The sequence below is a fragment of the Rhinopithecus roxellana genome, chromosome 20 (genome assembly GCF_007565055.1).
Source record: "Rhinopithecus roxellana isolate Shanxi Qingling chromosome 20, ASM756505v1, whole genome shotgun sequence".
Taxonomy (NCBI): Eukaryota; Metazoa; Chordata; class Mammalia; order Primates; family Cercopithecidae; genus Rhinopithecus; species Rhinopithecus roxellana.
The window spans coordinates 73,326,685-73,343,486 of NC_044568.1; the positions used below are offsets into that span (position 1 = coordinate 73,326,685).

Consider the following 16,802-nt stretch of genomic DNA (forward strand, 5'->3'; position numbering starts at 1 on the left):
AGTTAAAGTGGTGAATTTTATTGAAAACACCTGTTTGAAAATTTGTCTATTTTATCTAAAAATTTGGTTGTGGCTAAATGATTACCTTGTAAGCCCTTGTGGGACCCAGTGTGATATAATAGAGGCCAGAAACAGGAGTCAGGGACTCCAGGTTTTGGCACCTCACTGTCATTTATTAGCTCCATGACCATAGGCAAGTCACTTAACCTCTCTGCATCTTAGTTTCCTCACCTCCAAAATGTTAGACCAGAATCAGATGTTTTTATGCTATATGTTTGTGGTTTTTTTTTTTTGCAACAGGGATTTACTGTTCCAGGAGTGCAGTGGCACAATCATAGCTTACTGTAGCCTCAAACTCTGAGGCTCAAGTGATCCTCCTACCTCTCCTTCCTAAGTAGCTAGGACTGCAGGAGTGCACCACCGCACCCAACTGATTATTTTTTTGTAAAAGTGGGGTCTCACCATGTTGCCCAGGCTGATCTGGAACTCCTGGCCTCACGTGATTGTTCTGCCATGGTCTCCCAAACAATTTTTTTTTCTTTTCAGTGAAACTTTTTACAAATAAAACTTTACTTAAAACCCTGTTATATAAAACAGAGCTGATCTGCTAGGGAGCTGGAGGCCCCAGCTGCTGACGTAACCTTTCCTTCTCAGAGTTCTCCCAGGGGCCTTACGGCTCAGGAGAACACAGCTGGAAAATCTCTGGACTAGATCCCTTAGGTCCCGTCTAGAATGTAACAATTTCTGAATCTCATATTGATAAATGGAGTGGAGTTTCTTAAAAACAATTTTGAGGAGGCAATAAAGTTTTAAATATGTACATATTGTACGTCACGCTGTAAGATATTGCTAGATACAGTGAGCAATACGAAAAGATAAACATAGTTCTTCCTTTAAGCAGCACACTTAGAAGAGTAAGGGGAACAAAAGAGCTCTAACTTATATATAATATTGTATGTATTATTGTGTATAATATATATAATGTAATATCAATTATTATAACAACTCATACTACATAGAGATTGAGGTCAACAAGAATTTTCTCCCTAAAAATAACTACAGAGATTAAAAATAGAGAAAGGAAAATGAAGGTGTGTGTTTTAATTCTGCAAAAAGGTCGGGCGCAGTGGCTCACGCCTGTAATCTCAGCACTTTGGAAGGCCCAGGTAGAAGGATAACTTGAGCTCAGGAGTTTGAGACCAGCCTGGACAGCATAATTAGATCTTGTATCCACAAAAAAATTTTAAAAATTAGCTAGGCATGGTGGCGAGCGCTTGTACTTCCAGGTACTCAGGAAGCTGAGGTGGGAGGATCACTTGATCCCTGGAGGTCAAGGCTGCAGTGAGCCACGATCAAACAAACCACTGTACGCCAGCCTGTGTAACAGAGCGACTGTCTCAAAAATAATATTATTTGTCAAAATAGCATGTCTTTATATCACTGCCACATTGCTTGTCTGAAGTGAAGCTGACTCACTTTGTTATCAGAAGTGATGTCATCAAAGACCAAGTTGTCCTGCTGCCCTGGAGTGTGGGTCATGCGTTGCCCGTACCCCGGGACTGTGTACAAAGGCCAGGCTGAGGGGACCTTGTGGTTACCTCCACGGGACTTGTAACTTGTCAAGGGGGAGAGTGGCACCAAGTGTGAAGAAGGGCAAGGTCCTTGGTTTTGGCCTCATGTGGTTCTTCCCAGAATGAATGGTGAAAAAATAATAATTCTGCAGGAAAATTTAAATTCTATTTTGTTTACTTTTTGGGTGGGAGGTAGGTATACACATGGTACTAAAATTCAAAAGGAACAAAAGGAGGCCAGGTACGGTGGCTCACACCTGCAGTCCCAGCACTTTGGGAAGCCGAGGTGGGTAGATCACTTGAGGTCAGGAGTTTGAGACTAGCGTGGCCACATGGTGAAACCCCCGTCTCTACTGAAAATATGAAAAGTAGCTGGGCATGGTGGTGTGTGCCTGTAATCCCAGCTACTTGGGAGGCTGAGGCAAGAGAATCACTTGAACCTGGGAGGCAGAGGTTGCAGTGAGCAAGATTGTGCCATTGCACTCTAGCCTGGGTGGCAGAGTGAGACTCCATCGCAAAAAATAAAAATAAAAACAGCGACTTCGTCTGGGAAGTGGGGCTGGAGGACTTTTACTTTTTCTGTTATACTTTTGTACTGTTGGAAGTTTTAAAATCATGCATGTATTTTACAGTAAATCCAGAAGAAATGATGCACTTGATTTTTCTGGGTGAATTGTGTTGTAGAGGTAATAGAGGATTATGAAAATTTCTTTCTTTTTTTTTTTTTTTTGTCTCTCAGATAGCAGACCCCACGTTAGCTGAAATGGGAAAAAACTTGAAGGAGGCAATGAAGATGCTGGAGGACAGTCAGAGGTGAGCAGGACAGAGGTGACCCTGTTCAACAAGTTCAGCCTGCTGTGAAGCCAGCAACTCCGGTTTCCTTCTGTTAAAGATGCCTCTTGGCTTCACAGTGTCACACACAGCTTAGGCTGACTTGAAAATTGGTATTTGTCTTGGGTAAAGGGTGCCTTGTAATTAAGGATTTTGAAATTGAGAGGAAGGACTTAACAATATTTAATTCTGTTAAGAGTTTCATTTACTTAATATATTGATTTGACTCTATAAATACTTATTATATATTCAGGTCATATGGAGCACCAAGTAAACAAGAAGTGGGTGGAACTTTTTTGCGTATTCTTGTCTTTTCCAGAAACTCGAATGATACCTGAAACTGGAGGCAGGGAGATGTGATAAATGTGTTTGAAATCCCGCCTCAGTCACTGGGAGGTTATAGGCAACACGGTCATGTTTGCATGTTCAGGAGTTAGAAATTTGGTATGATGAAATAAATGAACAGCTTTTTCTTTTCTTTAAATTAGAAGAACAGAAGAGGAAAATGGAAAGAAGCTCATATCCGGAGATATTCCAGGCCCACTCCAGGGCAGGTAGGTGGCAGTGAGGATCCATACCTTTAGTTAAGGTGTAAATTTTTGTTTGTTTGTTTTTGAGACGCGGTCTTGCTCTGTAGCCCAGGCTGGGGTGCAGTGGTGCGATCTGGGCTCACTGCAGCCTCCACCTCCCAGGTTCAAACAGGTCTTTCTTGTGCCTCAGCCTCCCGAGTAGCTGAGATTACAGGCATGCACCACCAAACCTGGCTAGTTTTTGTATTTTCAGTAGAGATGGGATTTCGCCATGTTGGCCAGGCTGGTTTCTAACTTCTGACCTTGAACTCAGGTGATCCGCCCACCTCGGCCTCCCAAAGTGCTGAGATTATAGGTGTGAGCCACTATGCCTGGCCTACATTTTTCTTAAACCGGTATCTTATCATCGAGTTACGGTTTTAGTTTTAATGAACACATAGCAAATTTAAATAGACTTATGTGCAGTATAACATTAGAAAACGGAAGTGCCATTGGCTAGTTGGTGATACTGCTGTATCTACTGGCTTCTCTCCCTCTCCCATTTGGTATTTAATAGAGGCTGAGTACAGTGGGTCACACCTGTAATCCCAGCACTTTGGGAGGCCAAGGAGGGAGGATCACTTCAACCTAGGAGTTCAAGGTTACAGCGATCTGTGATTGTACCACTGCGCTCCAGCGGGAGTGATAGAGACACTCTAATTTTGAGATGGAGTCTCGCTGTGTTGCAAGGCTGGAGTGCAGTGGCATGATCTCAGCTCACTGCAACCTCTGCCTCCCGGATTCAAGCGATTCTCTTGCCTCAGCCTCCCGAGTCGCTGGGATTACAGGAGTGCGCCACCACTCCCAGCTAAGTTTTGTATTTTTAGTAGAGACAGGGTTTCACTGTTTTGGGCAGGATGATCTCTATCTCCTGACCTGAGGTGATCCGCCTGCCTTAGCTTCCCAATATGCTGGGACTACAAGTGTGAGCCACTGCACCCGGCCAAAAATTTTTTTAAAAACCAACAATTTGGCCGGGCATGGTGGCTCAAGCCTGTAATCCCAGCACTTTGGGAGGCCAAGACGGGTGGATCACGAGGTCAGGAGATCGAGACCATCTTGGCTAACACGGTGAAACCCCATCTCTACTAAAAAATACAAAAAACTAGCCGGGCAAGGTGGCGGGCGCCTGTAGTCCCAGCTACTCGGGAGGCTGAGGCAGGAGAATGGCGTGAACCCAGGAGACAGAGCTTGCAGTGAGTTGAGATCCGGCCATTGCACTCCAGCCTGGGCGACAGAGCGAGACTCCGTCTCAACAACAACAACAACAAAAAAACCAACAATTTAATACAACCTCATGACTCAAAAGTGATACATGGAGCTAGGCACCGTGGTGCACACCTGTAGTCCCAGCTGCTTGGGAGCCTGAGGCAGGAGGATGGCTTGAGTCAAGGAGTTCGAGGCCACCCTGAACAACATGATGGGACCCTATCAAATCAAAGTGATATACAAATTTGTCATTATAACTGGGGTATCATACTTAATTCACTGTTGAAACCTGTCATATATTTGGTGGACTGAGTTTTATTCTAAGAGGTATTTTAATTTGATAAGATATATTGTTTTCATAATGTAAATGAAAGGAAAATGTCAAATTACTTATTTTTTGGCAACTGAAGCAAATCTGTCACATCTTCATGGTTTAAGTAGCAGGAAAAGTAGCAAAAAAGTAAATAGCTGACTAAAATTTTCCCAAGACGTTAGCAGTTAATCTGAAATTAGTGTCCCAGCCCTGCTTCCCTGAGACAAACTTATTTTTTTTTCCTATTATAACCAGGAAACTGCACGTAAGTAAACAGTACAACTCCTTTAAATATCCTTTGACCTGAATATAAATGGAACCAGGTTGCAAAAGAAACGTATAGATAAAGGATCACAGTGTGCCAGTAACACGCCAAGATACTAATACTTTTAAAACAGTCACTCCTATTCATAGCATGAATAATGCTGATGTGAAGCTAGGTGTGAAGTGCTTTCTCAGCTCAGAACAGGAGGCAGGTCCTATAAAATCTCCTCATTCCGGGCCTACTGATGGAAGCCAAAGGCTATAAGGTTTAGTCTCCTGATTCTACGGAAGTTTTCCCAGGAGATATATTCCCAGCAGCATCTGTAATTCTCAGAATGACAGCGACTTAAGCCACTGACTAGGAGGATTCACACTTAGGAATGCTGCTACCCAGCATTGAAGACCAGTAGCATGCCAGGCATAGCTAAGCGCTCTTCCCTCACTGTCTGAAGCCTCCCAAATCCATCACATCCGGCTCGGGGAGTTGGAATAGCTTGCTCAAGGTCATGTGGCAGGCAGCCAAGTGTGCCTCAGGGGCCCCTGCTTGCCCTAATCTCTACAGTGTCTAAGGCCCAGAGCTCCTCTCACTTGAAGGGCAGCACCTTGGGGACAATAGGTTTGGGGACATTGTTTTGATGGCACTTCCTTTTTTTTTTTTTTTTTTTTTTTTTTTTTTTTTTTTTTTTGAGACGGAGTCTCGCTCTGTGGCCCAGGCTGGAGTGCAATGGCCGGATCTCAGCTCACTGCAAGCTCCGCCTCCCGGGTTCCCGCCATTCTCCTGACTCAGCCTCCCGAGTAGCTGGAACTACAGGCGCCCGCCACCTCGCCCGGCTAGATTTTTGTATTTTTTAGTAGAGACGGGGTTTCATCGTATTAGCCAGGATGGTCTCGATCTCCTGACCTCGTGATCCGCCCGTCTCGGCCTCCCAAAGTGCTGGGATTACAGGCTTGAGCCACCGCGCCCGGCCCGGCACTTCCTTTTTTGAAAGAGGAAACATCTTTTTAGTCTATTCTCATTGACCGAGGAATAGCTTTACGTTATTCTTGTTGCAGGTTGCCTTGCCATTGCTTGCTACTTCAGCCATTTGAATTCTTTTCATAACCTTCCATCTCCTCATGTAATGAACATTTCATAGCAACGTATCTTGGATAGAAGTAAAATGTTGTTACACTCTAAGCAGATCTCAAGTTTCCCAGCTTGGGGAAGAGCTGGTAATAAATGAAGCTTGCATAAAGGCTGTTAGTCCAAACAGACAAGATCCCTAAAGAGGAAAATTAGATATACCAGTGGCAATGGAGTATTCTGTGACTGTCTAGCATTATAATATACTAAGGATGATTATACATGTATTATATTTTATATAACATATAAGTACATATTATAAGGACTTTTGGCTCTTACTACATGCTTATAAAATACTCTCTGTCTTGTACTCCAAGATTCAAATGAAATGTGTAGAAATGTTGCTAGAGCAAGACTGGTGGCTGGGCAAGGTGGCTCAGACCTGTAATCCCAGCACTTTTGGAGGCTGAGGCAGGAGGATTGCTTGAGCTCAGTGGTTTGAGACCAGCCTGGGCAACATGGCAAAACCCTGTCTCTACCGAAAATACAAAAACGGCTGGGCATGGTGGCTCATGCCTGTAATCACAACGCTTTGGGAGGCCAAGGAGGGTGGATCACTTGAAGCCAGGAGTTGAAGACCAGTCTGGCCAACATGGTGAAACCCCATCTCTACTAAAAATACAAAAATTAGCCGGGTGTGGTGGTGCACACCTGTAATCTCAGCTACTCAGGAGGCTGAGGCAGGAGAATCGCTTAAACCCAGGAGGTGGAAGTTGCAGTGAGCCTAGATCATGCCATTTCCCTCTAGCTTGGGTGACAAAGTGAGACCCAGTCTCAAAAAAGTAAATAAAAATGAAAAGACTGGTGACATTTATTAAAATGAAACTCTCATTTAGGTAGAAGATTTATTTAACCACAAGTAAGTTTATATCAGAATTCAGTTTATAATTTGAGCTTTGTTTTTTAAAAAGCATAAACTATATACCACATTCTTTCTCTTATAGTTACTTAAGAAAAAAAAAACTTTAAGTAACGCTAATTGGATGAGGGAAGTAGCGGGAGAGTGGTGGGGGATGTGTGCTGTTCCCATCAGCCCATCAACTCTTCTTATTCTGCAGTGGACAAGATATGGTGAGCATCCTCCAGTTAGTTCAGAATCTGATGCATGGAGATGAAGATGAGGAGCCCCAGAGCCCCAGGTAATGAACCTGGCAGCTTCTCTTCTCGAGTGTATGTTCTTGATTTCAGTAGTGATTGCACTCTGACAAGTTGCTCCAGTAAGAAGCTATATTTCATTGAGTTACATATGATATTAAAATAATCCTTTTTCTTTTCAGAAAGATATTTATATATCATATATATTTTGTGAACTGAATGCATTTATTGAAATTAGATCCTGTAGTTTTTATGGTATCATGCCTTAGAGAGGTGCTGACTAGAAGGACTGAAGAGTGAGTGTTGTATGTCTTTCTGCTGCTATGCTTCTGCTTCCTAAGAATTGCTGCACCTGTGTTAGTTATTTAGTTAGTTTTCTCTTTAATTATTTTAAATTTAATGTTTTGAAATAAGTGAAATTGTTCTCTTGGTTCAAAATTCAGATAATAAAAAACGATATACAAAGGGAATTTTCCTTCCTACCTCTATCTCTCTACCGTGTTTTCTTCTCTAGAGACAAACATTACCAGTTTCTTGTATATTCTTCCAGAGAGATTTTATATGTATTATACACAAGCAAAATGTCCATGCCACCCTAATACATAATTACTGCGCACATGTTCTGCAGCTTGCATTTATTCACTTATGTCTTGGAGCTCACTGCATATTAATGCACAGGAGCTTTCTCCTTTGTCAGAGCTATGTATTTTACTGTGAACAGATGAACCATATTTTATTTTATTGGTCCCCTGTCATGTTGCACTGTTACAAACATGGCTGCAGCAAACAACTTTCGACATGTGTCCCTTCTCATAGAAGCAAGTGTCTGGAGGACCAAGTCCTGAAAATGGGGTTGCTGTCTCAGACAGTGCGTGCTGTTGGAATTTTGATCCTGCCAGATTTCCCTCCGTGGAGTTGTGGCATTTAGCAGTCCCACCAGCAATGTATGAGAGTACTTTATTTCCACACTTTCACCTGCAAAGGCGTTATCAGACTGAAGGATCGTTGATAAGTGATATTCTGATGAGAAATCTGATAAGTGAGAAGTGGTATTTCAGCATAATTTGAATTTGCGGGTTTTTTTTTATTATGAACCAAGTGAAATGTCTTTTTGTATGTTTTAAGACCCATTTATATTTCTAGGATCTGTCTGTTACCCATGATCCTATTAGGTTGTCTCTTTCTTATTATTTACAGTTAACAATTGTAAACTTATTCCTTCTTTTTTACAGTTATTCTTTATAAGGGAAATTAGTTTCAATTATATATAAAACATTTTATATAATCAATTTTATTTATATATAAAATAATACCTAGTCCCCCATGAGTTTGCTGTATTATTGCAATAAATCCTATCTGATGCAGAGACTTGGGAATTAATTCTTTTTTTTTTTTTTTTTTTTGAGATGGATTCTTACTCTGTCACCCAGGCTGGAATGCAGTGGTGCCATTTTGGCTCACTTCAACCTCTGCCTTCCGGGTTCACTCCATTTTCCTGCCTCAGCCTCCCTAGTAGCTGGGATTACAGGTGCCCACCACCATGCCCGGCTAATTTTTTTGTATTTTTAGTAGAGATGGGGTTTCACTGTGTTAGCCAGGATGGTTTCAATCTCCTGACCTCGTGATCCGCCTGCCTCGGCCTCCCAGAGTGCTGGGATTACAGGCATGAGCCACCGCTCCTGGCCAGGATTTCATTCTTTAAAAAATGCTTTCAGCTCATTTTACCTTAGCTCTACCCTCCATAATTCTTAAGGCTGGTATTTAATTTTTAAAATATTTTAATCGGAAATTATTTTAAAACAGTTTGTAGGTACTCAATGTAAAAAGGGATGTTTACGTCCTGGAACTCAAATTATAAAAATATTTTTCTGGCCAGGTGTGGTGGCTCATGCCTGTAATCCCAGCACTTTGGGAGGCCAAGGCAGGTGGATCACCTGAAGTCAGGAGTTCAAGAGCAGCCTAGCCAACATGTGAAACCCCATCTCTACTAAAAATACAAAAAATTAGCCGGGCTTGGTGTGGGCGCCTGTAATTCCAGCTACTTGGGAGGCTGAGACCAGAGAATCAAGTGAACCCAGGAGGTGGAGGTTGTAGTGAGCCGAGATTGCACCACTGCACCTCAGCCTGGGCATCAAGAGGGGGACTCCGTCTCAGGAAAAAAAAAAAAAAAAAAAAATATATATATATATATATATATATATATATTTTTTTTTTTTTTCCTCCGTCTCAAAAAAGAGAAAATTCTCACCAGACTATCAATACTGTATATGCATTGAATTTTCATTTGCTTTCTGAGCCATTAAGTAGATTTCAAGTCTGACAGATATTTCTGTGGAATTCTGTGTCTCTAAGTTCTATGTCCTTTTTTATGGTTTGACTCTAATACTTTAATTTTGCTTAATAGAATCCAAAATATTGGAGAACAAGGTCATATGGCTTTGCTGGGACATAGTCTGGGAGCTTATATTTCAACTCTGGACAAGGAGAAACTGAGAAAACTTACAACTAGGATACTTTCAGATACCACCTTGTGGCTATGCAGAATTTTCAGGTAAAGACATGATGAGTTTCCAGTGAAGAATTTTATGAGTCGGGTATAGTCGGAAAGATCTTTTTTCTGGAGCTGTACTACTTGGGTTCAGATTTCCTCCTTCTTGGAAGAAGTGTTTAACCTCTCAATGCCTGTTTCATGGTCTGTTAGATGGGGATAGTATTAATACCTATTTCATAGAAGTGTTGTGAGGATTAAATGAGCTAATAGACTAACACATGTGAAGGGTGGAGAATAGAAGCACGTATGTGTTTGATAGGGTGAGCAGTTATTTATTTGTGGGGTATCTAATTGGCATATGTCAGTAGAAGATAGAGCAATGATCTAGATTCAAATACAGTTGTCCCTTATCCTTGGGTGTCCTTGGGGGATCGGTTCTGGACCTCCCATCCTCACCCCATGGATAAAAAAATTCATGGATGCTCAAATCCCTTATGTGAAATAGCACAGTATTTGCATATAATTTAGGCACATCTTCGCGTATACTTTAATCTCTTGATTATACATAATACCTGATATGATGTAAGTGCTGTGTAAACAGTTGTCACACTGTATTGTTTAGGGAATAATGACAAGGAAGAAAGTCTGTAGATATTCAGTACAGATGCACCCATCTTTTTAAATTTCTGAAGATTTTTTACTCATGGTTGGTTGAATCCACAGATGCAGAACCCACAGGTTCGGAGGGCCAGCTGTGCTTTGAAAATATTAGCTTGTGTTTTATTAGAAAGAAAACTCTTAAGGCCAGGTGCGGTGGCTCATGCCTGTAATCCCAGCACTTTGGGAGGCTGAGGTGGGCGGATCACAAGGTGAGGAAATCGAGAACATTCTGGCTAACACGGCAAACCCCGTCTCTAATAAAAATACAAAAAAATTAGCCGGGTGTGGTAGTGGATGCCTGTAGTCCCAGCTACTCGGGAGGCTGAGGCACTGCACTCCAGCCTGGGTGACAGAGCGAGACTCCATCTCAAAAAAAAAAAAAAAAAAAAAGAAAACTCTCTCATAAGGAAGGTGAATATGTGCTATGAAATTGAAATTCATTTTATTCTGTGATAATCCTAGTAATATTAAGGAATTACAACAGATGAAGGATTCAGTAGGAGACATAGGACTAGTGGTATTGGGTTTATAAGCTGTTACTTTTATGGAGAAGGAATGTTTGCCTAACTTGAGACATTTAACTTGAGAGATCCTCACTTTCAGTGTTGGGAAAGAACTTGGCCAAGCAGGAGTATAAGTTTGCCCAACTTTATTAAAGGAGCAGTGTTCTGTTGTTCTAGTAAAAATCTAATGCCTGTAGTTGAAATTGTCCCTCCTCCTCCAGGAGATGGAGCCTCAACAGATTATAGTAAAACCAAAAGTTAGCCTGACTAGCTTTTTTTTTTGAGACGGAATCTCGCTCTGTCACCCAGGCTGGAGTGCAATGGCACAATCTTGACTCACTGTACCCTCCACCTCCCAGGTTCAAGCAATTCTCCTGCCTCAGTCTCCTGAGTAGCTGGGACTACAGGCACTCCACCACAGCTGGCAATTCGTAGAGACAGGGTTTCACCATGTTGGCCGGGCTAGTCTCGAACTCCCGACGTCAGGTGATCCGCCTGCCTTGGCCTCCCAAAGTGCTGACATTACAGGTGTGAGCCACCACACCCAGCCTCTGACTAGCATTTTTGACAGTTTTGTTTACTTTGGATGTTTTAGGCTGAGACTCTGCTATAAACTATGCCTGTGTTATCTAGTGCTGGCTTTAGTTCATAATAAGCCAGAACCATGATCTTCAGGCTTTTTATGTCTGAGAACACCTGATCTCTACTTGTTTTCGGTTTCTGCTCTTTATGGAATTGGGTATGGATGGAGGGTTATTGTCTCGCTGCTTGGTAACCCTAGCTGTAATGAGGTGTCAGCCATCTGTGAGGATTTTTCACATTCCTGTCCTCTCTGCCTGGTGTAAGTGACAATTCCTAGCTTGAGAAAAGAATTGTCTCCATGATTATTAAGGTTGACTTATACAATCCTCAATTAGAAATGAGAGCATATTCATATGTATCTCTTAACAGATATGAAAATGGCTGTGCTTATTTCCATGAAGAGGAAAGAGAAGGACTTGCAAAGATATGTAGGCTTGCCATTCATTCTCGATATGAAGACTTCGTAGTGGATGGCTTCAATGTGTTATATAACAAGAAGCCTGTCATATATCTTAGTGCTGCTGCTAGACCTGGCCTGGGCCAATACCTTTGTAATCAGGTAATGTGGTATCAGGTGGCTATTTTAAAGAAATAAAGTCTTCTTTTGCCCTGAAAGTTTTAAAGTTGACCCATTTCTCTAGTTGCTGTTCTTGTTGAGTGAAAAGAAAGATGGTCTTATATGCTTTTGTCATATTTGTAAAAATTACTGAATTTAGAAATAAAGAATATGTGGTAGATTACCCAAGGGCAACCACAGTCAACATTTTCTCTTTCTTCCCAGACTTTAGTCGAAGGGGATGTGTTTGTGTTTATATGGTTGTATCTGGCTCTTTTCACTTACTGTTAAAACAAGAATATATCATTTTAATAATAATTTTTCAAAGTATAATTTATTTTTAATGACTTTATGGTATTTCTTCAAGTGAATATATAGTAATTAACTGTTGCTTTTTTGGAAAATAGTGTTTGCATTCTCTTGCTTTCCGTGGCCATTTTCAGGTCATGCTCTTTGTGTAGTCCTGTTAGGGACTTCTCTGTGCATAAAGCTCTTTCTGTATTTTATTTAGGGTTATGGTCCTCAGATGGATTTTCAGAGTCAGTCTAGAATTGCTGGATCAAAGAGCATGACTTTTTTTTTTTTTTTTTTTTGAGACAGAGTCTCGCTCTGTTGCCCAGGCTGGAGTGCAGTGACGCAATCTCGGCTCATTGCAAGCTCCATCTCCTGGGTTCACGTCATTCTCCTGCCTCAGCCTCCCAAGTAGCTGGGACTACAAGCGCCTGCCACCACGCCCAGCTAATTGTTTTGTATTTTTTTTAGTAGAGAGGGGATTTTACTGTGTTAGCCAGGATGGTCTCGATCTCCTGACCTTGTGATCTGCCCGCCTTAGCCTCCCAAAATGCTGGGATTACAGGCGTGAGCCACCGCGCCTGGCTGAGCATGACTATGTTTAAAGTTCATGGTACTTCTAGCCCAACTGGGGGGACTACATCGAGATAAGACACTGTTAACCTTCTTTACCAAGAACGTTTGAAAGCAAAACCCATAGGTTTGGAGGGTTCCTCTTTTGTAAGCTGTAGGAGTCCCAGGGGTATGTTTGGGAGACACTCAGTGATTTTTAAATTGATTCTGAGCTGTGATCACTGGTGGCAAGAAATTATGTCCTCTTCTTGAGGGTGTACAAAATGGGGAGTTTAATAATAATCCTCTGAAACGTGAAAGGAATTACTTAGTGTCTACTGCAAGCTAGGCTCTTGGGGACACAAGGCTGTTTGGGGTCAACAGTCTGACCTTCAAAAGATGTGTGAGAGTGTTCTGTTGAGAACGGCAGCTGGCAGAGCAGCATATGTAAGATGGTTATGTTCATGTTTTTTAAAGTGTGTATCCTTTATACCTATGTTTTTGTACCTAGAAAAAGACATAATTTTATACCTAGAAAATATCTGACAGGTTATGTATTAAACTGTTAACGGGTGGATTGGTGGCTTATAGGGTAGGGGGCGAGGCATTTTCACTTTTAATACCTGTATTTTTTTGATGATTTATTTTACTTGGGTGTCACATTCATAATTTTTAATCCTTTAAGGAGAAAAATGTGCTTATTAAATTTTTGGTCTCTGAAAGCTACCAAGTCTTAGTCATACAGAACAATATGTTGCAACTGTTTACAATTCCTAAAAGTGTAAACTCCTCAAGGACTTGGAAGCTAAACATTAAGAATATAAAATTAAGTTGACAATCACTGTGTCTGTGCATAACACTGACTTCACTTCTCTTGAGAAATGTGCATCTGCTAATCCATATTTATTACTTTTTAGATGTGGGTGGACCCAAAAATAAGATACTGTTCTTTGAATACCTTCAGCTGGTGTTATTTACCAGTAATACTTGGAGAAAGAATCCAAAATTACCCCCACGAAAATGCTCACGGCCCAGTTGTTTCCATGTTTGCCGAAGTATTTCTGGTATATTCTAGAATATACCAAAGATAGTAACTTGACTCATTTAGAAAATTTTACATTATATCCTCTTATAAGGCACTTGGAAATTCACCTTTTTTTTTTTTTTTTTTTTTTGGCTTGGCTTTCTAAATGTACTTTTACGTCGATTTATAATATTAAGAGTTCCTAAGGAGAGAGATTTCTTAGAATAATCATGGCTTGTCTTAGAGCCACAGCCTTTCACAATCTGAAGTGAATGGTGCAGAGAGCTTTCTTGTCAAGTCATGTGTTTCTTCCTGCAGCTCGGCTTGCCCTTCCCCTGCTTGTGCCGTGTACCCTGTAACACTATGTTTGGATCCCAGCATCAGATGGTGAGTTTTACTTCTGGTTTGTAAAATCATGTGGGATTGTGTTTTGAAACTGCCTTTCAATTGAAGTTCTGTTTGCTGGCCTCCAGATAATTAGTAGCTTACTCATGTATTGCTTGGATCCTTGCATTGTGTAATATATGCTTCTGTTAATATGTGAATGTCCATGAAGGTTGGTTGGTATATAGGTCAGGAGCACCTGGCTTAAAAAAGGAGTCTTGTAATTACTGTATCACCTGCTTTAAGTAGAAACATAGCAGCTCAATTAAGCACCAGAAATTTCTTCTAAAGCTAGTACTTTTAATGAGTTAGCACTGTTGCCTGGATTTATGAATGGGCAGATTTTGAAAATGAGGTTCTTCATTGTCACCGTGGGATTGAGTTCTGCTTATTTTCCTTAATGCTTATCTCTCCTTAATGATTCCGAAAGGAAAATGAAGGGAAGGGATGGATTTTAGAGTTTTGTATTTCTTTTTTCAAGGTAGTTTTATTTTCTAGTTCAGGTACGTCAATGAGTAGTAGTAGAGATACATTCTTGGCTGTTATAGGGGAGTTGAGAGAACATTTCATTTAAATGTAAATGTTTAAAACCAAAGAAATGTTCTTGCATATGTACAGTTTTTACCTTTAATCTTGTTTAACTGATTTTTCTAGTCTTCAAGGAAAACTATTTGATTTTCACATCTATGATGAGAGAAAACAGAAAAATTGTCAAGAGTAAGAATTGATTTGACATTACTTTTGAGAGTTATCTGCTTCTTTTGTAAGTAATAATTTTTCATTTTATAGCTTTTATACTAGGCGCCTCATTTTTTAATGGTTTGTTTTGGTTCCAGGATGTTGCCTTCCTGGAGAAAATGATTAAAGATGACATAGAGCGTGGAAGACTGCCCCTGTTGCTTGTCGCAAATGCAGGTAGCATGATGCTGAATCTACCATTTTGAATATATAGGAGTGAGGCTAAGTCCTCAGCCTATAAAAGATAAAGTCTTAAGAAATGTGTATGTGCCACATGTTTAAGATAGTCCGTATCCACATTGTAGCAAAAACTGTAAGAGTGAAGTTGGCTCGTTAGATTTTCTTTAATCGTTGGTTTGTTTTGGAAGTTATTTTATGTGTGTGTATACTTTTTCATTTAGATTGCAAATGCTTCTCTATCTTCTCCTTCATGTACTTCCTTTCTCTGTTCTAAACTGAATTTTATTTTATTTTTTTGAGACAGTCTCACTCTGTTGCCCAGGCTGGAGTGCAGTGGCAGAATCTCACCTCACTGCAATCTCTGCCTCCCAGGCTCAAGTGTTTCTCCTGCCTCAACCTCCTGAGTTGCTGGGAATACAGGTGCGTGGTACCACATCTGGCTAATTTCTTGTATTTTTAGTAGAGACAGGGTTTCACTATGTTGGCCAGGCTGGTCTCGAACTCCTGACCTCAGGTGATCCGCCTACCTCAGCCTCCCAAATTGCTGGGATTACAGGCATGAGCCACTGTGCCTGGCCTGAATTTTTAAATGACACATTTAAGCCAGGTGTGGTGGCACGTGCCTATAGTCCCCCTACTCAGGAGACAAGCAAGATGTTGGCTTAAGCCCAGAAGTTCAATACCAGCCTGGGTAACACAGCAAGACCCCATCTCAATAAATAAATAAAAATAATTGTACTGACATTGTAAGACTGTTGTAAAAATTAAACAAGAAAATACATTAGGCCGGGCGCGGTGGCTCAAGCCTGTAATCCCAGCACTTTGGGAGGCCGAGACAGGCAGATCACGAGGTCAGGAGATCGAGACCATCCTGGCTAACACAGTGAAACCCCGTCTCTACTTAAAAAATACAAAAAGCTAGCTGGGCGAGGTGGCGGGTGCCTGTAGTCCCAGCTACTCGGGAGGCTGAGGCAGGAGAATGGCGTAAACCCAGGAGGCGGAGCTTGCAGTGAACTGAGATCTGGCCACTGCACTCCAGCCTGGGCGACAGAGCGAGACTCTGTCTCAAAAAAGAAAAAAAAAAAGAAAATACATTAAATGTCACACTTAAATATCTGCCTTGTAGGCGGCAGAGCAACTACCACTTTCTGCTCCATTTATCGTTTTCAGCATCATACTTGAAATCTAAGACAGTGCAATAAGGTTAAAAAAAAGACTGACATATAGATTAGAAAGGAAGAAGTAAAACTTTATTTGCAGGCATGATTGTATAGATAGAAAACTAAAGAAAAACTACTGGAACTAATTATCAAATCTAAACCATTTTCTGGATTTTTATATACTAGCAACGAATAATTGGAAATTGAATTTTAAATGTCATTTATAGTAGGATCAAAAAACATGAAAAATTTATGAGTAAATTTAACAAAATATATGCAAGATCTATACATTGAAAACTAAGAATGTTACTGAGAGAAATTCAAGAAGACCCAAAAACGATATGCCATACACATGAGTTGAAAGACTAAGTATTAGGTCAGTTCTTCCCAAACTAATCTATAGATTCAACTCAGTCCCTCTTAAAATCTCAACAGGCTACAATTTCTTATAGAAATTGATGAGCTAATCCTAGAGTTTATATAGAAATACAAGGGATCTAGGAATAGCCCAAAGAATTTTGAAAAAGAACAAAATTGGAAGACTTATCTTGTCATACTTCAACACTTCCTATGAAGCTACAAGTAAGACTGTGTGAGGTTGGCCAAAGAAAATAGGGAATTCAGAAAGAGACTCATGTGACATATATGGTCACTTTAGGTTTTTTTTTTTTTTTTTTTTTTTTTTTTTGAGACGGAGTCTCGCTCA

General features: G+C 40.8%; 1 protein-coding gene across 5 annotated transcripts in view; it reads left to right on the plus strand.

Annotated features, from left to right (window-relative positions):
* Positions 1-16,802, plus strand: part of LOC104678413 (pyridoxal-dependent decarboxylase domain-containing protein 1) — a 62,036-nt gene that overhangs the window by 15,869 nt on the left and 29,365 nt on the right. For 2 of the 5 annotated variants that reach the window (XM_030924388.1, XM_030924389.1), the window contains 7 exons: positions 2,311-2,384; positions 2,891-2,956; positions 6,939-7,019; positions 9,380-9,526; positions 11,581-11,770; positions 13,953-14,021; positions 14,855-14,933. In XM_030924388.1, coding sequence (XP_030780248.1) covers positions 2,311-2,384; positions 2,891-2,956; positions 6,939-7,019; positions 9,380-9,526; positions 11,581-11,770; positions 13,953-14,021; positions 14,855-14,933 — 706 coding nt within the window. Of the gene's footprint in view, positions 1-2,310; positions 2,385-2,890; positions 2,957-6,938; positions 7,020-7,896; positions 8,011-9,379; positions 9,527-11,580; positions 11,771-13,952; positions 14,022-14,854; positions 14,934-16,802 lie in introns of those variants that run through there. The other 3 variants (XM_030924390.1, XM_030924392.1, XM_030924391.1) reach the window with 2 other exon arrangements.